We start from the raw sequence: 24,877 nt of genomic DNA, 5'->3' as shown, positions 1-24,877 counted from the left end.
AATGGGAATAATGGGAATTAAGGGAAAAATGGGAAAAATTGGAGAAATGGGAATGGGAAAAATGGGGAAAAGGGGAATGGGAAAAATGGGGAAAATGGGAATAAATGGAATAATGGGAAAAATGGGAACAATGGGAATGGAACCCCGGACCGAGGCAGGAACCCCCATTTCTCCCCCAGGCCCTGGGGCCGCCATTCCCACCCCGGATCCAATTCCCAGCAAATCCGGAGCCGCCCCATCCCAACAGAGAGCCCAGGAAAAACCCGGAATGTCGCGATGGGAATTCCCCCATCCCGCTCCGGTTTCCCCCAGAATTCCCAAATTTTTTTGGGGGGTTTTTCCCCGGAATTCCCACCTGGGCTCCGGGAGGGTCCGGGTTTTTCCCGGATTCGGGCGCGGGCAGGCCCAGGACGGAGGCCAGGGCCGTGTCCAGGAGCTCGGAGCGCTCGGAGTCGCTCAGGGGCGGCTCCAGGGCCCTGGGACGGGGTCAGGAAAATCCCGGAATGGGAACGGCCAAGGGGGGAGTGGGATGGGGGAGTGGGAATTGGGGGGAATTAATGGGGATTGGGGGGGATTAATGGGGATTAATGGGGATTTATTGGGGATTTATTGGGGATTAATGGGGATTATTTGGAGTTATTGGGAATTTATTGGGAATTATTGGGAATTAATGGGAATTATTTGGAGTTATTGGGAATTTATTGGGGATTTATTGGGAATTATTGGGGATTTATTGGAAATTATTTGGGATTTATTGGGGATTATTGAGGATTTATTGGAAATTATTTGGGATTTATTTGGGATTATTGGGAATTAATGGGAATTATTGGGATTTATTGGGGATTTATTGGGAATTATTGGGGATTTATTGGAAATTTTTTGGGATTTATTTGGGATTATTGGGAATTAATGGGAATTATTGGGATTTATTGGGGATTTATTGGAAATTATTGAGGATTTATTGGAAATTATTTGGGATTTATTGGGGATTACTGGAAATTATTGGGGAATTACTGGGAATTATTGGGGATTAATGGAAATTATTGGGGATTTATTGGAAATTATTTGGGGTTTATTGGGGATTATTGGGAATTAATGGGAATTATTGGGATTTATTGGGATTTACTGGGGATTATTGGGGATTTATTGGGGATTATTGGGAATTATTTGGGATTTATGGGGATTATTGGGGATTTATGGGGATTATTGGGGATTATTGGGAATTATGGGGAATTATTGGAAATTATTGGGAATTAATGGGAATTATGGGGAATTAATTGGGAATTATTGGGAATTATTTGGGATTATGGGGAATTATGGGGTTTTATGGGAATTATTGGGAATTATTGGGAATTATTAGGAATTATGAGGAATTATTGGGAATTATTGGGAATTATTTGGGATTAATGAGAATTATTGAGGATTTATTGGGAATTATTGGGGATTTATTGGGGATTTATTGGGAATTAATGGGGATTATTTGGAGTTATTGGGAATTATTGGGGATTATTGGGAATTTATTGGGAATTACTGGGGATTATTTGGAATTAATGGGGATTATTGGGAATTTATTGGGAATTATTGGGGATTATTGGGAATTAATGGGGATTATTTGGAGTTATTGGGAATTTATTGGGAATTTATTGGGGGTTAATGAGAATTTATTGGGAATTATTGGGGATTTATTGCAAATTATTTGGGATTTATTGGGGATTATTGGGAATTTATTGGGAATTAATGGGGATTATTTGGAATTAATAGGGATTATTAGGGATTATTGGGAATTTATTGGGAATTATTGGAGATTAATGGGGATTAATTGGGGATTATTGGGAATTAATGGGGATTATTGGGGATTATGGGGAATTATTGGAAATTATTGGGAATTAATGGGAATTATGGGGAATTAATTGGGAATTATTGGGAATTATTTGGGATTATGGGGAATTATGGGGATTTATGGGGATTATTGGGAATTATTGGGAATTATTAGGAATTATTAGGAATTATGAGGAATTATTGGGAATTATTGGGAATTATTTGGGATTAATGAGAATTATTGAGGATTTATTGGGAATTATTGGGGATTAATGAGAATTATTGAGGATTTATTGGGAATTATTTGGAGTTATTGGGAATTATTGGGAATTATTAGGGATTTATTGGGAATTAATGGGAATTATTTGGAGTTATTGGGAATTACTGGGGAATTATTAGGGATTTATTGGGAATTAATGGGAATTATTTGGAGTTATTGGGAATTATTGGGAATTATTTGGGATTAATGAGAATTATTGAGGACTTATTGGGAATTATTGGGGAATTATTAGGGATTTATTGGGAATTATGGGGAATTTACTGGGAATTATTGGGAATTAATGGGGATTATTTGGGAATTATTTGGAGTTATTGGGAATTATTGAGGAATTAGTGGGGATTAGGGGGAATTAATGGGGATTATTGGGGATTAATGGGAATTATTGGGGATTAATGGGGATTTTATTGGGAATTTATTGGGAATTATTTGGGATTATTTGGAGTTATTGGGAATTTATTGGGAATTAATGTGGAATTATTGGGAATTAATGGGGGTTATTTGGAGTTATTGGGAATTTATTGGGAATTTATTGGGGATTAATGAGAATTATTGGGGATTTATTGGGGATTATTGGGAATTTATGGGGATTATTTGGAGTTATTGGGAATTTATTGGGGATTATTGGGGATTATCGGGAATTATTAGGGATTAATGGGAATTATGGGGAATTATTGGCAATTATTGGGGATTTATTGGGTACTATTGGGGATTAGGGGGAATTTATTGGGAATTATTTGGATTTATTGGGAATTTATTGGGAATTAATGGGAATTATTGAGGATTTATTGGGAATTATTGGGAGTTAAAGGGAATTAATGGGAATTATTGGGCATTTATTGAGAATTATGGGGAATTATGGGGAATTAAAGGGAATTATTAGGGATTTATTGGGGATTATTAGGAATTATTTGGTATTAATGAGAATTATTGGGGAATTATTGGGAATTAATGGGGATTACTTGGAGTTCTTGGGAATTATTGGGGAATCATTGGGAATTAAAGGGAATTAATGGGAATTATTGGGCATTTATTGGGAATTATTGAGAATTATGGGGAATTTATTGGGAATTATTGGGGAATCATTGGGAATTAAAGGGAATTAATGGGAATTATTGGGCATTTATTGGGAATTATTGAGAATTATGGGGAATTTATTGGGAATTATTCGGAATTATTGGGAATTTATTGGGAATTATTCAGAATTATTGGGAATTATTTGGGATATTTGGAGTTATTGGGAATTTATTGGGAATTAATGGGGATTAATGGGGATTAGGGGGAATTATTGAGAATTACTGGGGATTAATTGGGAATTATTTGGAGATATTGGGAATTTATTGGGAATTATTGGGGATTATGGGGAATTAATGGAGATTATTTGGAAATATTGGGGATTATTGGGGAATTAATGGGGATTTATTGGGGATTTATTGGGGATTATTGGGAATTATTGGAAATTAATGGGAATTATTGGAAATTTAAAAAAATTATTGGGAATTATTTGGAATTAATGGGAATTACTTGGGATTAATGAGAATTATTGAGGATTTATTGGGAATTATTGGGGAATTATTGGGAATTAATGGGGATTACTTGGAATTCTTGGGAATTTATTGGGAATTATTTGGAATAATTGGGAATTAATGGGGATTACTTGGAGTTATTGGGAATTATTTGGAATTATTGGGAATTATTGGGAATTATTTGGAATTAATGGGGATTATTTGGAGTTCGTAGGAATTTATTGGGAATTTATGGGGAATTATTAGCGATTAATGGGAATTAATGGGAATTATTGGGCATTATGGGGAATTAATGGGAATTATTGGGAATTATTTGGCATTATGGGGAATTAAAGGGAATTATTCGGAATTATTGGGGATTATTGGGGATTAATTGGGGATTAATTGGATGATTGGGGATTATTGGGAATTTATTGGGAATTATTGAGAATTAATGGGAGTTATTGGGGATTATCGGGAATTATCTGGGAATTATCGGGAATTATTTGGGAATTATTGGGGATTATTTGGGATCAATTGGGAATTATTGGGAATTAATGGGAATTACTGGGGATTATTGGGGAATTAATTGGGAATTATGAGGAATCATTGGGAATTATTAGGGATTAATTTGGAATCATTGGGAATTATTAGGGATTAATTGGGAATTTATTGGGGATTATTGGGAATTTATTGGGAATTATTGGGGATAAATGGGAATTACTGGGAATTATTGGGGATTATTTTGGATCAATTGGAAATTATTGGGAATTGATTATTGGGGATTACTGGGGATTATTGGGGATTATTGGGAATTATAGGGAATTATTTGGGATTATTGGGATTAATTGGGGATTATTGGGGATTAATTGGGAATTAATGGGATTATTGGGGATCAGTTGGGAATTATTGGAAATTAATGGGAATTATTGGGAATTATTTGGTATTAATGAGAATTATTGAGGATTTACTGGGAATTATTGGGGAATTATTGGGAATTAATGGGGATTATTTGGATTTATTGGGCATTTATTGGGAATTTATGGGGATTATTTGGATTTATTGGGAATTTATTGAGAATTATTGGGAATTATGGGGAATTATTGAGAATTACAGGGAATTACTGGGAATTTATTGGGAATTACTGGGAATTATTGGGGATTATTGGGAATTATGGGGAATTATTGGGGATCAGTAGGGAATTATTGGAGTTATTGGGATTTATTGGGAATTATTGGCGATTATTGGAGTTCGCTGAGAATTATTGGGGATTAATTGGGGATTATTGGGGATTTATTAGGAATTTATTGGGAATTATTTGGGAATTCCAAGGAGTGGCTCCAGGGACAGCGGAATTTGCAGAATTCCCGGAATTCCACGAAGTCCCAAGAAATCCAATCCCAAATCCCAGTCCTGGAATTCCCAAAATTTCCAAGGATCCAACCCCAAATCCCGGAACTCCCAGAATTATTCCCGGAATTTTGGGAATTCCCAGAGGATCCAACCCCAAATCCCAAATCCCAGCCCATTCCCAAATCCCGATCCCAGAATTCCCAGGAGGCTCTGGAGTTCTCGGAATTCCGGAAATGTTGGGAATTCCCAAGGATCCAACCCCAAATCCCAATCCCAGAACTCCCCGAATTCCCGGAATTTTGGGAATTCCCAAAGGGATCCAATCTCAGAATTCCCAGAACTCCCGGAATTCCTGGAATTTTGGGAGTTACCAAGGATCCAACCCCAAATCCCAGAATTCCCAGAATTATTCCTGGAATTTCAGGGAACCCCCAAGGATCCAACCCCAGAACTCCCAGAATTCCCGGAATTATTCCCGGAATTTTGGGGAACCCCCAAGGTTCCAACCCCAAATCCCAACCCCAGAACTCCCAGAACTCCCGGAATTCCCGGAATTTCATGGAATTCCCTGCCCAGGATACACCAGGTGTGCGCAGGCGCTCAGCGCTCGCTGCCGCAGCCGCGTCCGCGGCGCCTCCGGAGGCTCCGCCCTCAGGAATTCCTGGGAAAAGGGGAAGGAAAAAAAACGGGAATGGGGCGGGAAAGTTCCGGAATGTTCCGGAATGTCCCCTCTGGAACGTCCCAAGGGGATCCAAAGGGACCCTGGAATTCCTGGATTTCCCAGATTCCCTTTAATCCTCGAATTCCCAAATTTCCTGAATTCCCTGGATTCCCAAATTCCCTTTAATCCTCGAATTCCTGAATTCCCTTTAATCCTCGAATTCCTGAATTTCCTGGATTCCCGAATTCCTGAATTCCTGAATGTCCCGGATCCCCAAATTTCCCTTTAATCCTTGAATTCCCGGATTCCCTTTAATCCTTGAATTCCTGAATCCCTGAATCCCCTGGATTCCCAAATTTCCCTTTAATCCTCGAATTCCCAAATTTCCCGGATTCCTTTTAATCCTCGAATTCCTGAATTCCTTGGTTCCCTGGATTCCTCAATTTCTTCAATCCCTGGATTCCCTAAATTCCTGAATTTCCTGAATTCCCTGGATTCCCAAATTCCTGAATTCCTGAATGTCCCGGATTCCCAAATTTCCTGGATTCCCAAATTCCCTTTAATCCTTGAATTCCTGAATTTCCCAGATTCCCAACTTCTTAAATTTCCTGGATTCCTGAATTCCCTTAAATCCTTGAATTCCTAAATTTCCTGGATTCCCAAATTCCTGAATTTCCTGGATTCCCTGAATCCCCAGATTCCCAAATTTCCTTTTAATCCTTGAATTCCTAAATTTCCTGAATTTCCTGGATTCCCAAGTTTCCTGAATTCCCCTTAATCCTCGAATTCCTAAATTTCCTGGATTCCCTGAATTCCTGAATTCCCAGGATTCCCGAATTTCCTTTTAATCCCTGAATTCCTGAATTCCCTTTAATCCTTGAATTCCTGAATTTCCTGGATTCCCAGGATTCCCTGGATTCCCTGAATTCCCTTCAACCCTTGAATTCTCGGAATTCCTGAATTTCCTGGATTCCCTGAATTCCTGAATTCCCCGAATTCCCGAATTTCCTTTTAATCGTTGAATTCCTGAATTCCCTTTAATCCTTGAATTCCTGAATTTCCTGGATTCCCAGGATTCCCTGGATTCCCTGAATTCCCTTTAACCCTTGAATTCTCGGAATTCCTGAATTTCCTGGATTCCCTGAATTTCCTGCATCCCTGACCTCACGGATTCCCGGATTCTATTCCCATGGGCATTCCCAGAGGCTCCCAGTCCCTCCCAGTCCCTCCCAGTCCATCCCAGTATCCCATTATCCCACCCCAGGATTCCCTGGATTCCCAAGTTTCCTGAATTCCTAAATTTCCCGGATTCCCCAATTTCCACTATCCCATTCCAGTCCATCTCAGTCCATCCCAATATCCCAGTATCCCATTCCCAGTCCCTCCCAGTATTCCAGTATCCCGTCCCAGTCCCTCCCAGTATCCCATTCCCAGTATCCCATTCCCAGTATCCCATCCCAGTCCATTCCCAGTCCCTCCCAGTCCATCCCACTATCCCACTCCAGTCTATGCCAGTATCCCAATATCCCATTCCCAGTATCCCAGTATCCCACTCCAATCCATCCCAGTATCCCATCCCAGTCCCTCCCAGTCCATGTCTATCCCATTATCCCATTCCCAGTCCATCCCAGTATCCCAGTCCCAGTATCCCATTCCCAGTCCATCCCAGTCCATCCCAGTATCCCACTCCAGTCCATCCCAGTATCCCATTACCCCATTCCCAGTCCCTCCCAGTCCATCCCAGTATCCCATCCTAGTCCATTCCCAGTCCATCCCAGTATCCCATTACCCCACTCGAGGATTCCCTGGATTCCCAAGTTTCCTGAATTCCTAAATTTCCTAGATTCCTGAATTTCCAGGATTCCCAAATTTCCATTACCCCATTCCCAGTCCCTCCCAGTCCCTCCCAGTCCATCCCAGTATCCCATTCCCACTCTTCCATTCCCAGTATCCCATTCCCACTATCCCATTCACAGTCCCTCCCAGTCCATCCCAGTATCCCATTCCCAGTCCCTCCCATTCCCAGTCCATCCCAGTATCCCAGTCCATCCCAGTATCCCATTCCCAGTCCATCCCAGTATCCCAGTATCCCATTCCCACTCTTCCATTCCCACTATCCCATTCCCAGTCCCTCCCAGTCCATCCCAGTATCCCATTTCCACTATCACATTCCCACTATCACATTCCCAGTCCATCCCAGTATCCCACAATCCCATTCCCAGTCCCTCCCAGTCCCTCCCAATCCCATCCCAGTCTATCCCAGTATCTCATCCCAGTCCATCCCAGTATCCTCCTATCCCACTCCAGTCCATCCCAGTATCCAACTCTCCCATTCCCACTCTCCCATTCCCACTCTCCCATTCCCAGTCCCTCCCACTATCCCATTCCCAGTATCCCATTCCCAGTATCCCATTCCCACTCTCCCATTCCCAGTCCATCCCAGTATCCCACTCCAGTCCATCCCAGTCCATCCCAATATCCCAGTATCCCATCCCAGTCCATCCCACTATCCCAGTATCCCATTCCCACTCTCCCATTCCCAGTATCCCATTCCCAGTATCCCATTCCCAGTATCCCAGTATCCCATTCCCAGTCCATCCCAGTCCATCCCAGTCCATCCCAGTATCCCATTCCCAGTATCCCATTCCCAGTATCCCATCCCAGTCCATTCCCAGTCCCTCCCAGTCCATCCCACTATCCCACTCCAGTCTATGCCAGTATCCCAATATCCCATTCCCAGTCCATCCCAGCATCCCAGTATCCCATTCCCAGTCCCTCCCACAATCCCATTCCCAGTATCCCATTCCCAGTATCCCAGTCCATCCCAGTATCCCAGTGTCCCATTCCCAGTCCATCCCAGTATCCCAGTATCCCATTCCCACTCTCCCATTCCCAGTATCCTATTCCCAGTCCATCCCAGTGTCCCATTCCCAGTCCATCCCAGTCCATCCCAGTGTCCCATTCCCAGTCCATCCCAGTCCATCCCATTCCCAGTATCCGGTCCCAGTCTCACCACCATGAGCGCCACCAGCTCGGCCTTGTGGGCGATGCTGCCGGAGCCGCCGGGGCCGTTCCCGGGGTAATTCCCGAAATTCCCGGAATTCTTGCCGGCATTGCCGCAGGCCAGGGCTCGGCCGATCATGGAGACGCTGCGGGCCAGGCTCAGCTTCAGCACCGGGTCCTGAGGGACGGGGACCAACGGCACCGGCGTCAGCGGGGTCGGGAACCAACGGCACCGGCGTCAGCGGGGTCAATGGGATCACTGGGATCAGCACCGGGATCAGCGGGGTTGGGATCGGGATCAGGATCAGTGGGATCGGGAACCAACGGCCCCGGCGTCAGCGGGGTCGGGATTGGGATCAGCACCGGGATCAGCGGGATTGGGATCGGGATCAGCACCGGGATCAGCAGGATTGGGATCAGCGGGATGGGAACCAACGGCACCGGGATCAGCGGGGTCAGGATCAGCACCAGGATCGGGATCAGTGGGATTGGGAACCGACAGCACCAGGGTCAGCGGGATCGGGATCAGAGGGGTCGGGATCGGGATCAGCGGGATGGGAACCAACGGCACCGGGGTCAGCGGGATTGGGATTGGGATCAGGATCAGCGGGGTCGGGAACCAATGGCACCCGGATCAGTGGGATCAATGGGATTGGGTTTGGGATCACCGGGATTGGGAACCAACGGCACCGGGATCAGCAGGGTCGGGATCAGCGGGGTCGGGATCAGCGGGGTCGGGATCAGCAGGGTCGGGATCGGGATCACCGGGATCAGCAGGGTTGGGAACCAATGGCACCAGGATCAGCAGGATTGGGAACCAACGGCACCGGGATCAGTGGGATTGGGAACCAACGGCACCGGGATCAGCAGGATCGGGATCGGCGGGGTTGGGATTGGGATCAGCGGGATCGGGAACCAACGGCACCAGGATCAGTGGGGTCGGGATCACCGGGATTGGGAACCAAGGGCACCAGGATCAGCAGGGTTGGGATTGGGATCAGCGGGGTCGGGATCAGCGGGGTTGGGATTGGGATCAGCGGGATTGGGAACTAACGGCACCAGGATCAGCGGGGTCGGGATCAGCGGGATGGGAACCAACGGCACCGGCGTCAGCGGGGTTGGGATCGGGATCAGCGGGGTTGGGATCAGTGGGATGGGAACCAACGGCACCGGGATCAGCGGGGTTGGGATCAGCAGGGTTGGGATTGGGATCAGCGGGGTCGGGAACCAACGGCACCGGGATCAGTGGGGTCGGGATTGGGATCAGCGGGATGGGAACCAAGGGCACCGAGATCAGCGGGATCGGGATCAGTGGGGTTGGGAATCAAGGGCACCGGGATCAGCGGGGTTGGGATCAGGATCAGTGGGATCAGGATCAGCCCAGAACTGGGATTAGGATCAGCCTAGAACCAGGATCAGCATGGAAACTGGGATGGGGATCAGCCTGGAACTGGGATCAGCCCGGAACCGGGATTGGGATCAGCCCGGAACCTGGGATTGGGATCGGCCTGGAACCGGGACTGGGATCAATGGGATCGGCCTGGAACCGGGACTGGGATCAATGGGATCAGCCTGGAACCGGGACTGGGATCAATGGGATCAGCCTGGAACCGGGATTGGGATCAATGGGATCAGCCTGGAACCGGGACTGGGATCAATGGGATCGGCCTGGAACTGGGATTGGGATCGGCGGGATCGGCCCGGAACCTGGGATTGGGATCAATGGGATCGGCCTGGAACTGGGACTGGGATCGGCCCAGAACTGGGATCAGGACCAGCAAGACTGGACTGGAACCGGGATTGGGATCAGCCTGGAACTGGGATCAGCCAGAACCGGGATCGGGACCAGCAAGATTGGGCTGGAACCGGGATCAGCGGGATCGGGATGAGCCCAGAACCAGGATCAGCCTGGAAATGGGATTGGGATTGGCCTGGAACTGGGATTGGGATCAGCCTGGAACTGGGATTGGGATTGGCCTGGAACTGGGATTGGGATTGGCCTGGAACTGGGATCAGTGGGATCGGCCTGGAACTGGGATTGGGATCAGTGGGATCAGCCTGGAACTGGGATTGGGATCAGCGGGATCAGCCTGGAACCAGGATTAGGATTGGGATTGGCCTGGAACTGGGATTGGGATCAGTGGGATTGGCCTGGAACTGGGATTGGGATCAGCCCGGAACCAGGATCAGCCTGGAACTGGGATCAGTCCAGAAATTGGGATCGGGATCAATGGGATCGGCCTGGAACTGGGATCGGGATCAGCGGGATCGGGATCAGCGGGATTGGGAGGAGCCCAAAACCAGGATCAGTCTGGAACCGGGATTGGGATCAGTGGGATCAGCCTGGAACCGGGACTGGGATCAATGGGATCAGCCTGGAACTGGGACTGGGACCAATGGGATCGGCCTGGAACCGGGACTGGGATCGGCCCAGAACTGGGATCAGGACCAGCAAGACTGGACTGGAACCGGGATTGGGATCAGCCTGGAACTGGAATCAGCCAGAATCGGGATCGGGACCAGCAAGATTGGGCTGGAACCGGGATTGGGATCAGCCAGGAACTGGGATTGGGATTGGCCTGGAACTGGGACTGGGATTGGCCTGGAACTGGGATTGGGATCAGCGGGATCAGCCTGGAACCAGGATTGGGATTGGCCTGGAACTGGAATTGGGATTAACCTGGAACTGGGATTGGGATTGGCCTGGAACTGGGATCGGGATCAATGGGATCGGGATGAGCCCAAAACCAGGATCAGTCTGGAACTGGGATTAGTCCAGAAATTGGGATCGGGATCAATGGGATCGGCCTGGAACCGGGATCGGGATCAGCGGGATCGGGATCAGCGGGATTGGGAGGAGCCCAAAACCAGGATCAGCCTGGAACTGGGATTGGGATCAGTGGGATGGACCCGGAACTGGGATTGGGATCGGCCTGGAACTGGGATTGGGATCAATGGGATCAGCCTGGAACCGGGACTGGGATCAACGGGATCGGCCTGGAACCAGGATTGGGATCAATGGGATCAGCCTGGAACCGGGACTGGGATCAATGGGATCAGCCTGGAACCGGGACTGGGATCAATGGGATCAGCCTGGAACCGGGATTGGGATCAGTGGGATCAGCCTGGAACCGGGACTGGGATCAATGGGATCAGCCTGGAACCGGGATTGGGATCAATGGGATCCGCCTGGAACCGGGATTGGGATCAATGGGATCAGCCTGGAACCGGGATTGGGATCAATGGGATCAGCCTGGAACCGGGATTGGGATCAATGGGATCCGCCTGGAACCGGGATTGGGATCGGCCCAGAACTGGGATCAGGACCAGCAAGACTGGACTGGAACCGGGATTGGGATCAGCCTGGAACTGGGATCAGCCAGAACCGGGATCGGGACCAGCAAGATTGGGCTGGAACCGGGATCAGCGGGATCGGGATGAGCCCAGAACCAGGATCAGCCTGGAAATGGGATTGGGATCAGCCTGGAACTGGGATTGGGATTGGCCTAGAACTGGGATCAGTGGGATCGGCCTGGAACTGGGATTGGGATCAGTGGGATCAGCCTGGAACTGGGATTGGGATCAATGGGATCAGCCTGGAACCGGGATTGGGATCAATGGGATCCGCCTGGAACCGGGATTGGGATCGGCCCAGAACTGGGATCAGGACCAGCAAGACTGGACTGGAACCGGGATTGGGATCAGCCTGGAACTGGGATCAGCCAGAACCGGGATCGGGACCAGCAAGATTGGGCTGGAACCGGGATCAGCGGGATCGGGATGAGCCCAGAACCAGGATCAGCCTGGAAATGGGATTGGGATTGGCCTGGAACTGGGACTGGGATTGGCCTAGAACTGGGATTGGGATCAGTGGGATCGGCCTGGAACCGGGATTGGGATCAGCGGGATCAGCCTGGAACTGGGATTGGGATTGGCCTGGAACTGGGACTGGGATCAGCCTGGAACTGGGATTGGGATTGGCCTGGAACCGGGATCAGCCTGGAACTGGGACTGGGATTGGCCTGGAAATGGGATTGGGATCAGCCTGGAACTGGGATTGGGATCGGCCTGGAACTGGGATTGGGATCAGTGGGATTGGCCTGGAACTGGGATTGGGATCAGCCCGGAACCAGGATCAGCCTGGAACTGGGATTGGGATCAATGGGATCAACCTGGAACCAGGATCAGGATCAATAGGATCGGGATGAGCCCAAAACCAGGATCAGTCTGGAACTGGGATCAGTCCAGAAATTGGGATCGGGATCAATGGGATCGGCCTGGAACCGGGATCAGGATCAGCGGGATCGGGATCAGCGGGATCGGGATGAGCCCAAAACCAGGATCAGCCCGGAACTGGGATTGGGATCAGTGGGATTGACCCGGAACTGGGATTGGGATCAGCCCGGAACTGGGATCAGCCCGGAACTGGGATCATTGGGATTGGGATCATTTGGATTATTGGGATCATTAGGATTGGGATCATTGGGATCATTGGGATTATTGGGATCATTAGGATTGGGATCATTGGGATCATTGGGATTATTGGGATCATTAGGATTGGGATCATTGGGATCATTGGGATTATTGGGATCATTAGGATTGGGATCATTGGGATCATTGGGATTGGGATCATTGGGATCATTGGGATTGGGATCATTGGGATCATTTGGATTGGGATCACTGGGATCACTGGGATCACTGGGATCACTGGGATCATTGGGATCGGGATTAATGGGATTGGGATCACTGGGATCATTGGGATCATTGGGATCATTGGGATTGGGATTATTTGGATTGGGATCATTGGGATTATTTGGATTGGGATCATTGGGATCATTGGGATCATTGGGATCATTGGGATTATTTGGAATATTGGGATTAGGGAATATTGGGATCGGGATCAGCCTGGAACTGGGATAACTGGGACTATCCTAGAAACCAGAATCAACCCTAAAAATAAAATAAAATAAAATAAAATAAAATAAAATAAAATAAAATATAATATAATATAATAAAATAAAAAAATAATTCCAGGAAAAAATCCAGGAGTCCCAGCAAAACCTGAAAAGTCCAGAAAAATCTGGGAATTCCATTTTTTCAAAAATCCGGAAATTCCAGGAAAAAAAAATCCAGGAATTCCAGAAAAATCTGGGAATTCTTGCGGAAGCCGTTAGTGGCAGCGAGAGGGAGGTGTTAGCAGAGCCCAAGGAGAAAATTCCCAAGGAATTCCATGGAAAAATTCCATGGAAAACCCCAGGAATTCCCAAGGAGAAAATTCCATGGAAAACCCCGGGAATGCCCCAAATCCGAGCCCTCGGAATTCCCGGGATGGGGAAAACCTCGGGATTGATCCCAAGGGAAGCTCCTGGGGGGGAATTTGGGATTTTTGGGAATTTTTTGGGGATTTTTGAGGATTTTTGGGGATTTTTGGGATGGGGAGGCCTTTGGGAAAGTCAGGAATTCCAGGGGATTTTCTGGAATTCTGGGATGGTGGAATTCCAGAATTATGGAATTCTGGGACGGCGGAATTCCAGAATCTTGGAATTCATGGAATTCCGGGATCTTGGAATTCATGGAATTCTGGGATCTTGGAATTCTGAGATCTTGGGATTATGGAATTCCCGATCTATGGAATAATGGAATTCCAAGATTGTGGAATTGATGGAATTTATGGGATTTCTAAAATAATGGAATTCCAGATCCATGAAATTCTGGGATCATGGAATTCATGGAATTTCTGAAATCCTGGGACCCCAAAATTCCAGATTTATGGAATCGTGGAATTTCAGAATTATGGAATTCTGGGATCATGGAATTGATGGAATTTCAGGATTCCACAATCAGGGATTATGGAATTTATGGAATTCTGGGATTGCAGAAATCCAGAATCATGGGATCGTGGAATTGATGGGAATTCTAAAATAATGGAATTCCAGATTTATGGAATTCTGGGATCTTGGAACTGATGGAATTTCAGATTTAAGGAATAATGGAATTCCGGGATCGTGGAATTTATGGGAATTTTCTAATAAGGGAATTCCAGATTCATGGAATTCTGGGATCTTGGATTTCTGGGATCCTGGAATTGATGGAATTCTGGGATCACAGAACTCCAGATTTATGGAATTGTGGAATTTCAGAATTATGGAATTCTGGGACAGCAGAATCTCAGAATCATGGAATTGATGGAATTCATGGAATTCTGGGATTATGGAATTCCAGATTCACGGAATAATGGAATTTATGGGATTTCCATAATAAGGGAATTCCAGATTCATGGAATTGTGGGATCTTGGATTTATGGAATTTCTGGAATTCCGGGATCCTGGAATTTGTGAAATCCTGGGATTCCAGATTCATGGAATGATGGGATGGTGGAATTTATGGAATTCTGGGATCCCAAAATTCCAGATTTATGAAATTGTGGAATTCTGGAATTTAGGGAATTTCAGAATAATAGAATTCTGGGATCATGGAATTCTGGGATAGCAGAAATCTGGGATCGTGGAATTGATGGAATTTCTAAAATTATGGAATTCCCGATTAATGGAATTCTGGGATCCTGGAATTTATGGAATCCTGGGATTCCAGATTCATGGAATTTGTGGAATTCTGGGATCCCAAAATTCCGGATTTATGGAATCATGGATTTCTGGGATTGTGGAATTTCAGAATTATGGAATTCTGGGACAGCAGAATTCGAAAATCATGGAATTGATGGAATTCATGGAATTCTGGGATCTTGGGATTATGGAATTCCAGATTTATGGAATAACAGAATTCCAAGATTGTGGGATTTATGGGAATTCTAAAATAATGGAATTCCAGATCCATGGAATTCTGGAATTTATGGAATTCTGAGATCCTGGAATTTCTGAAATCCTGGGATTCTGGAATTCTGGGATCACAGAACTCCAGACTTATGGAATTCTGGGACAGCAGAATTCCAGAATCACGGGATCATGGAATTGATGGAATTCTGGGATCTTGGAATTTATGGAATTCATGGAATTCTGGGATCTTGGGAGTCCGGGATCTCGGATTTATGGAATTTCTGAAATCCTGGGATTCCAGATTCATGGAATTTATGGAATTCTGCCATCCCAAAATTCCAGCTTTATGGACTCGTGGAATTCCAAGATCGTGGAATTCTGGGATCATCTGGGCTGGAATTTCCAGGCCCCTCTGCCAGGCAAGGCCTTTCCCCCCCTCGTTTTCCCTGGAATTTTCCCAAGAATTTTCCCAGGAATTTCCCTGGGAATTTCCCAGGAATTTTCCCGGAATTTCCCCGGGAATTCCAGCGTTTTCTCGGGAAGCGCTTCCGGAATGAGAAGGAAAAGCAGAGAGAGAGAAAATTCCAAGGCCAATCCCAACATTCCCTACCTTGGTCTCTACTTTAATTCCCAGAACCTGAACGGGTGGAAAAAAACCAAAATTCCCATCAGGAAAATCCCAAATTCCGGTGGGAAAAGCAAAATTCCAATTGGAAAAACCCAAATCTGACTGAGGAAAAACCAAAATTCCAGTGGGAAAAAAAATCTCAAATCCCATCAGGGAAAAAAAAAATTAACTGGAAAAACTCAAATTCCTGGAAAATTCCTGGAAAATTAAAAAAAAAACCTCCCAGAAAATTAATGGGAAATTCCCAGGAAATTCCCAGAAAAATGCCCAGAAGTTCCTAAAAAAATCCCAGAAAAATGATCAGAAAATTCCTGGAAATTCCTGAAAAATTCCCAGAAAAATCTGGAAAATGCCCCCAAAAATGCCAAGAAAAATTCCTGAAAAAATCTGGGAAATTCTTAATAATTTTTTAATTTTTAAAATAATAATTAAATAATAATTTTTTAATTTCTCTCAGAAAAAATTAAAAAAATTAAAACTTCAGAAAAATTCCCAAAAAATCCCCAAAACTTCCCATAAAAATTCCCAGTAAATTCCCAATAAATTCCCATGAAATTTGCAGGAAATTCCAAAAGAAAATCCCATAAATTGAAAATTCAATAACAATTTAAAAAAAAAATTCCCTCAAAATTCCCAAAAAAAACAAAAAAAAAAATCCCAAAAAATCCCAAAAATTCCCATAAAATCCCCAATAAATTACCTCAAAATTCCCATAAAAAATCCCAAAAATTCCTCATAAAAATCTAAAACATCCCATAAAAATCCCCAAGAAATCCCCAAAAAATCCCTAAAAAATTCACCAAAAATCCCCCAAAAAATCCCCCAAAAATCCCCCAAAAATCCCCAATAAATTCCCTCAAAATTCCCAATAAAAAATCCCCAAAAATTCCCCCCAAAAAATCCCAATAAATTCCCCCCAAAAAATCCCAATAAATTCCCATAAAATTCCCAAAAAAATCACAAAAAAGTCCCCAAAAATAAAAAAAATCCCAACAATTTCCCATAAAATTCCCAATAAATTACCTCAAAATTCCCCAAAAAAAATCCCCAAAAAATCCCCAAAATTCCTATAAAATTCCCCATAAAAATCACACAAAAATCTCAAAAATTCCGCCAAAAATTCCCATAAAAATCCCGTAAAATTCCCAATAAAAATCCCAAAAAATTCCCATAAATTCCCATAAAAATTCCCAAAAAATCCCCATGAATCCCCGGTGCTGCCCTTGCTGTGGCCGTGCTGCAGGAGGCGCTGCAGCAGCTCCACGGGCACTGCCAGTCATTGAAAATTCAATAACGATTTTTTTAAAAATCCCAAAAAATCCCCAAAAACTTCCCATTAAAAATCCCCAAAAATTCCCCAAAAAATCAGAAAAAATTCAAAAAAATTCCCAATAAATTCCCCAAAAAAACCCCAAAAAATCCCAAAAAAATCCCAAAAAATTCCCAATAAATTACCTCAAAATTCCCATCAAATTCCCCATAAAAATCCCCAAAAAATCCCATAAAAATCCGAAAAAACCCCAAAAAATTCCCAATAAATTACCTCAAAATTCCCATAAAAATTCCCAATAAAAATCCAAAAAAATCCCATAAAAATCCCAAAAAATCCCATAAAAATCCCGCAAAAATTCCCAAAAAATCCCCAATAAATTCCCCAAAAAATCCCATAAAATTCCCAAAAAATTCCCATAAAATTCCCAAAAAATCCCCATAAATCCTCGCTCCTGCCCTTGCTGTGGCCGTGCTGCAGGAGGCGCTGCAGCAGCTCTGGGGGTGCCATCGCCGGTCATTGAAAATTCAATAACGATTTCTTAAACAATTCCCATTAAAAATCTCAAAAAAAATCCCATAAAATGTTCAAACAATTCCCAATAAATTCCCCAAAAACTGCCAAAAAATCGCCAAAAAAATCGCCAAAAAATCCCAAAAAATCCCAATAAATTACCTCAAAATTCCCACAAAAATCCCCCAAAAATTCCCAATAAATTAACCAAAAAATCCCCAAAAATCCCCCAAAAAATCCCCAATAAATTCCCCAAAAAATCCCAAAAAATCCCCAAAAATTCCCAAAAATTCCTGATGAATCCCCGGTGCTGCCCTTGCTGTGGCCGTGCTGCAGGAGGCGCTGCAGCAGCTCTGGGGGTGCCATCGCCGGTCATTGAAAATTCAATAACGATTTTTTAAACAATTCCCATAAAAAAATCCCCAAAAATTCCCATAAAAAAATCCCCAAAAATTCCCAAAAAATTCCCATAAAAATTCCCCATAAAAATCCATAAAAAATTCCCAATAAATTCCCTAATAAATTGCCATAAAAATCCCCAAAAAATTCCCCAAAAATTCCCCCCAAAAAATATTCCCAATAAATTCCCATAAAATATTTCCATAAAAATTCCCATAAAAATCCCCAAGAATTCCCCAAAAAATCAGAAAAAATTCAAAAACATTCCCAATAAATTCCCCAAAAAATCCAAAAAAAATCCCAAAAAATTCCCAATAAATTACCTCAAAATTCCCATCAAATTCCCCATAAAAATCCCCAAAAAATCCCATAAAAATCCGAAAAAACCCCAAAAAATTCCCAATAAATTACCTCAAAATTCCCATAAAAATTACCAATAAAATCCAAAAAAATCCCATAAAAATCCCGCAAAAATTCCCAAAAAATCCCCAATAAATTCCCCAAAAAATCCCATAAAATTCCCAAAAATCCCCAAAAAATTCCCAATAAAAATCCCCAATAAATCCCGGTGCTGACCTTGCTGTGGCCGTGCTGCAGGAGGCGCTGCAGCAGCTGCGGTTCCAGGCGCGATCGCAGCAGCTCCGGGGGCGCCGCCGCAGCCACGCGGCCGTAACAGAGCACGAGCGCCGCCCGCAGCTTCTCCTGCTCCGCCTCGCTGCGGTCCTGGGGGGAAAATAATGGGGGAAAATATTGGGAAAAACGTGGGGAAAATATGGGGGAAATGGGGGGAAAATGGGGGGGAAATGGGGGGAAAAATGGGGGGGGAATATGGGGGAAATGGTGGGAAAATGGGGGGAAAATATGGGGAAAATGGGGGGGAAAAATATGGGGAAAATGGGGGGAAAAGGGTGGGAAATGGGGGGAAAAGGGTGGGAAAATATGGGGAAAATGGGGGGAAAATATGGGGGAAATGGTGGGAAAATGGGGGGAAAATGGGAAAAATATGGGGAAAATGGGGGGGAAATGGGGGAGAAAATATGGGGGAAATGGGAGGAAAAGGGTGGGGAAAAATATGGGGGAAATTGGGGGAAAAGGGTGGGAAAAAACATGGGGAAAATGGGGGGAAAAATGGGAGGAAAAGGTGGGAAAAACGTGGGGGAAAATATGGGGGAAATGGTGGAAAATGGGGGGAAAAATATGGGGAAAATGGGGGGGAAAATGGGGGGAAAAGGTGGGAAAATATGGGAGAAATGGGGGGGAAAAGGGTGGGAAAATATGGGGAAAATGGGGGGGAAAATGGGGAAAATCGGGGAAAAAGGGGTGGGAAAATATGGGGGAAATTGGGGGAAAAGGGTGGGGGAAAACATGGGAAAATGGGGGGTAAATTGGGGGGGGAAAAAGGGGGGAGAAATATGGGGGAAATCAGGGAAAAAGGGTGGGAAAAATATGGGGAAAATGGGGGAGAAAGGTGGGAAAATATGGGGAAAATATGGGGCAAATGGGGGGAAAAGGGTGGGAAAAGGGTGGGGAAAAATATGGGGAAAATGGGGGGAAAAGGGTGGGAAAATATGGGGGAAATGGGGGGATATATGGGGAAAATGGGGGGAAAAATATGGGGAAAATGTGGGAAAAAGGGTGGGAAAAATATGGGGAAATGGGGGGGAAATGGGGGAAAAACGTGGGGAAAATGGGGGAGAAAACATGGGGAAAATGAGGGGAAAAGGTGGGAAAATACGGGGAAAATGGGGGGAAATGGTGGGAAAATGGGGGGAAAAATATGGGGAAAATGGGGGAGAAAATGGGGGAAAATGGGGGGAGAAAATGGGGGAAAATGGGGGAAAATGGGGGAAAAATATGGGGAAAAAGGTGGGGAAAATGGGGGGAAAAATATGGGGAAAATGGGGGGAAAAGGGTGGGAAAATATGGGGAAAATGGGGGAAAAATGTGGGAATAACATGGGGAAAATGGTGGGGAAAATGGGGGGGAAAAGGGGGGGAGAAATATGGGGGAAATCAGGGAAAAAGGGTGGGAAAAATATGGGGAAATGGGGGGGAAAATGGGGGGAAAAGGGTGGGAAAATATGGGGCAAAATGGGGGGAAAACGGTGGGAAAAATATGGGGAAAATATGGGGGAAATGGTGGGAAAATGGGGGGAAAAATATGGGGAAAATGGGGGGAAAAGGGTGGGAAAATATGGGGAAAATGGGGGGAAAATGGGGGGAAAATATGGGGAAAATGGGGGGAAAAATATGGGGAAAATGGGGGAAAAGGTGGGAAAATATGGGGGAAATGGTGGGAAAATGGGGGGAAAAATATGGGGAAATGGGGGGGAAAGGGTGGGGAAAAATATGGGGAAAATGGGGGGGAAAATGGGGGAAAAAATATGGGGAAAATGGGGGTGAAAAAGGGTGGGAAAATATGGGGAAAATGGGGGGAAAAATGGGGGGAAAAGGGTGGGAAAATATGGGGAAAATGGGGGGGGAAAATGGGGGGAAAGGGTGGGGAAAATATGGGGAAAATGGGGGGAAATGGGTGGGAAAATACGGGGAAAATGGGGGGAAAAAATATGGGGAAAAATGTGGGAAAAAGGGTGGGGAAAAATATGGGGAAATGGGGGGAAAAGGGTGGGAAAAACATGGGGGAAAATGGGGGGGAAATTGGGGGGGAAAAGGGGGGAGAAATATGGGGGAAATCAGGGAAAAAGGGTGGAAAAATATGGGGAAAATGGGGGGGAAAATGGTGGGAAAAACGTGGGGGAAAATATGGGGGAAATGGTGGGGAAAATGGGGGGAAAAATATGGGGAAAATGGGGGGGAAATGGGGGAGAAAATATGGGGGAAATGGGGGGAAAAGGGTGGGGAAAAATATGGGGAAAATGGGGGAAAAAGGGTGGGAAAAATATGGGGAAAAATGGGGGGGGGAACATAGGGAAAATGGGGGGAAAGGGTGGGGAAAATATGGGGGAAATGGGGGGGAAATGGAGAAAATATGGGGGAAAATGGGGGGAAAAGGATGGGAAAAGGTGGGAAAACATGGGGAAAATATGGGGAAAATGGGGGGGAAATGGGGGAGAAAACATGGGGAAAAGGGTGGGGAAAACATGGGGGGAAAACATGGGGAAAATGGGGGGAAAAGGTGGGAAAAATATGGGGAAAATGGGGGAAAAAGGTGGGAAAAGGGTGGGAAAAACATGGGGAAAATGGGGGAAAAGGTGGGAAAAACATGGGGAAAATATGGGGGAAATGGGGGGAAAAAGGGTGGGAAAAATATGGGGGAAATATGGGGGAAATGGGGGGAAAAACATGGGGAAAATGGGGGGGAAATGGGGGAGAAAACATGGGAGAAATGGGGAGAAAATTGGGGGAAAAGGGTGGGAAAAACATGGGGGAAATGGGGGGGAAAAGGTTGGGGAAAATATGGGGAAAATGCGGGAAAAAGGGTGGGAAAAGGGTGGGGAAAAAATACAGGGAAAATGGGGGGAAAATGGGGGGAAATTGGGGAAAAATGGGGGAAAACATGGAAAAATATGGGGGGAAATGGGGGGAAAGAAGGGGGAAATGTGGCAAAAAACAAGGGAAAAATATGGGAAAAAGGGAGGAAAATGGGGGCATAATGGGGGAAAAAGGGGGGGGAAAATGGGGGGGAAAATGGGGAGAAAAGATGGGGGAAAAGGGTGGGAAAAATATGGGAAAAATGAGGGGAAAAAGGTGGGGAAAAGGTGGGGAAAATGGGGGGGGAAATGGGGGAGAAAACATGGGGAAAATGGGGGGAAAAGGGGTGGAAAATATGGGGAAAATGGGGGGAAAATATGGGGGAAATGGTGGGAAAAATGGGGGGAAAATGGGGGGGAAAAATATGGGGAAAATGGGGGAGAAAATATGGGGGAAATGGGAGGAAAAGGGTGGGGAAAAATATGGGGAACATGGGGAAAAAGGGTGGGAAAAACATGGGGGAAATGGGGGGGAAAAATATGGGGAAAATGGGGGGGAAATGGGGGGGGGAATATGGGGGAAAATGGGGGAAAAATGGGGGAAAAGGGTGGGAAAAATATGGGGAAAATGGGGGGAAAGGTGGGAAAAAGTGGGAAAAAATTTTCCCTTTTTTCCCTTTTTTCCCCATTTTTTCCCCATTTTTTCAAATTTTTCCCCATTTTCCCCCCTTTTTTCCCACCATTTTTTCCCATTTTCCCCCATTTTTCCCCATAATTTCCCCATTTTTTCCCCCATAATTTCCCCCATTTTTTCCCCATAATTTCCCCATTTTTTCCAGTTTTTCCCAATTTTCCCCATATTTCTCATTTTTTCCCCTTTTCCCCCAGTTTCCCCATTTTCCTCCATTTTTCCCCATTTTTCCCATCTTTTTCCTCCAATTTTCCCCCCATTTTACCCCATTTCGCCCATTTTTAACCCTTCCCCCCATTTTCCCCCATTTTCCCCAATTTCCCCCCCCTTTTCCCCATTTTTTTCTCCATTTTCCCCCCCCATTTTCCCCCCATTCCCCCCCTTTCCCCATTTTCCCCCCATTTTTTCCCTTTTTTTGCATTTTTTCCAATTTTACCCCATTTTCCCCCATTTTCCCATTTTTCCCATTTTTCCCATTTCCCCATTTTTTCCTTTTTTTTCCCCCTTTTTCAAATTTTTCCCCATTTTTCCCCCTTTTCCCATTTCCCCCAGTTTTACCCCATTTTTTCCATTTCTCCCCATTTTCCCCCTTTTTTCCCATTTTCCCCCATTTTTTCCCCCATTTTTCCTCTTTTCCCCCATTATTTCCCCATTATTTCCCCATTTTTTCCAATTTTTCCCAATTTTTTCCCTTTTTTCCCTTTTTTCCCCATTTTCCCCCATTTTTTCCCCATTTTTTCCCATTTCCCCATTATTTTCCTTTTTCCCCTTTTTCAAATTTTCAACCCAATTTTCCCAATTTCCCCCCCATTTCCAGTTTCCCATTTTTTCCCCATTTTTTTTTCCCATTTTTGCCCCATTTTCCCCCTTTTTTCCATTTTTTTCCCCATTTTCCCCAATTTTTCCCCATTGTTTCCCTTTTTCTCATTTTCCCCCCATTTTCCCCCATTTCCCATTTTTCCCATTTTTCTCCCATTTTCCCCCATATTTTCCCCCTTTTTCCCCCATTTTCCCCCATTTTTCCCCTTTTCCCCATTTTTCCCATTTTCCCCCATTTCCCCATTTTTCCCATTTTCCCCCATTTTTTCCATGTTTCCCATTTTCCCCCCATTTCCCCCCATTTTCCCCATTTTTCCCCATTTTTCTGATTTTTCCCCCATTTCCCCCCATATTTTTCCCCCAATTTTTTCCCCATTTTTTCCAATTTTCCCCCATTTTTTCACATTTTCTTCCCATTTAATCCCCATTTTCCCCCCATTTTTCCCATTTCCCCCCATTTTTCCCCCATTTTCCCCCCAATTCCCCCCAATTTTCCCCCATTATTCCCCATTTCCCCCCAATTTTTCCATTTTTTCCCCATTTTTCCCCCATTTCCCCCCATTTATCCCCCATTATTTCCCCATTTTCCCCATTTCCCCCCCATTTTTCCCATTTTTCCCCATTTCCCCCATTATTTCCCTCCATTTTTCCCCCATTTTCCCACCTTGAAGATGCTGAACAACCCCTGGGATTTCCTCAAGGCCTCGGATTTCCCAAAATCCTCCAATTTTTCCAAGGTTTCCTCCAGGTGGCTCCGGGCACAGATCCCAAAGCAGAACGAGAGGCCCTGAGGGAATTTTGGGAATCAAATCCTGCAGCAGAATTCCCAAATTTTTTTTAGGATTTATTCCCACTCTTTGGTTGTGTCAAGGGAATGGGAAAATTCCAAGAATTCCCAAATTTTGGCAGCAATTCCCGGCTGGGAGGGGCTGGGATGGAATTCCCAGGGAATTTTGGTGGAATTCCAGGAATTTCATCAGGAATTCCAGGATTTCAGAAAGATTTCCACAGAACTTCTGGATTTTAGCCAGGAATCTCATGGAATTCCAGGATTTTAGCAAGATTCCATGGAATTCCAGGATTTTAGTCAGGAATTCCAGAGAATTCCAGAAGTTTAGTGCAGATTTCCTTGGAATTCCACGATATTCCAACAGGATTCCACAGAATTCCAGATTTCAGCCAGGATCCCTTGGAATTCCAGGATTTTAGCCGGGATCCCACAGAATCCTGGGATTTTCCTTGGAATTCCAAGATTTTAGTCGGGGTTCTTGGGAATTGCACAATCTTTGTTGTGATCCCAAGGAATTCCAGGATTTTAGGAGGATTTCCAGGATTTCGCCAAGAATCCCTGGGAATTCCAGGAATTTAGGAAGATTTCCATAAAATTCCATTATTTTTGCTGGAAATCCCAAAAAGTTCCAGGATTTTTTGAAGATTTCCACAGAATTCCAGGATTTTAGCCGGGAATCCCAAGAAATTCCAGGAATTTAGAAAGATTTCCACAGAATTCCAGATTTTCGATGGGAATCCCAAGGAATTGCAAGATTTTAGAAATATTTCCATGATTTTAGCTGAGAATCCCAGGGATTCCAGGAATTTGGAAGATTTCCACAGAATTTCAGGACTTTTGCTGGAAATCCCAAGGAATTCCAGGATTTTAGGAAGATTTCCATGATTTTAGCTGGAAATCCCAGGAATTTAAGATTTCCACACAATTCCAGGATTTTAGCCAAGAAT

The 24,877-nt window shown here is 45.0% G+C and overlaps 1 protein-coding gene across 1 annotated transcript in view; it reads right to left on the bottom strand.

Annotated features, from left to right (window-relative positions):
- The window catches only part of MROH1 (maestro heat like repeat family member 1), a 241,668-nt gene that overhangs the window by 81,060 nt on the left and 135,731 nt on the right, over positions 1-24,877 (bottom strand). Inside the window, 5 exon segments of the mRNA XM_077174443.1 lie at positions 356-476; positions 5,535-5,614; positions 8,628-8,795; positions 18,777-18,923; positions 23,805-23,927. Of these exon segments, the coding sequence (XP_077030558.1) occupies positions 356-476; positions 5,535-5,614; positions 8,628-8,795; positions 18,777-18,923; positions 23,805-23,927 (639 nt within the window).

This window comes from Agelaius phoeniceus, chromosome 1 (assembly GCF_051311805.1).
Source record: "Agelaius phoeniceus isolate bAgePho1 chromosome 1, bAgePho1.hap1, whole genome shotgun sequence".
Classification (NCBI taxonomy): Eukaryota; Metazoa; Chordata; class Aves; order Passeriformes; family Icteridae; genus Agelaius; species Agelaius phoeniceus.
Note: the sequence above shows the minus strand (reverse complement) of the source record. Positions and strands in the feature narration are given on the sequence as shown.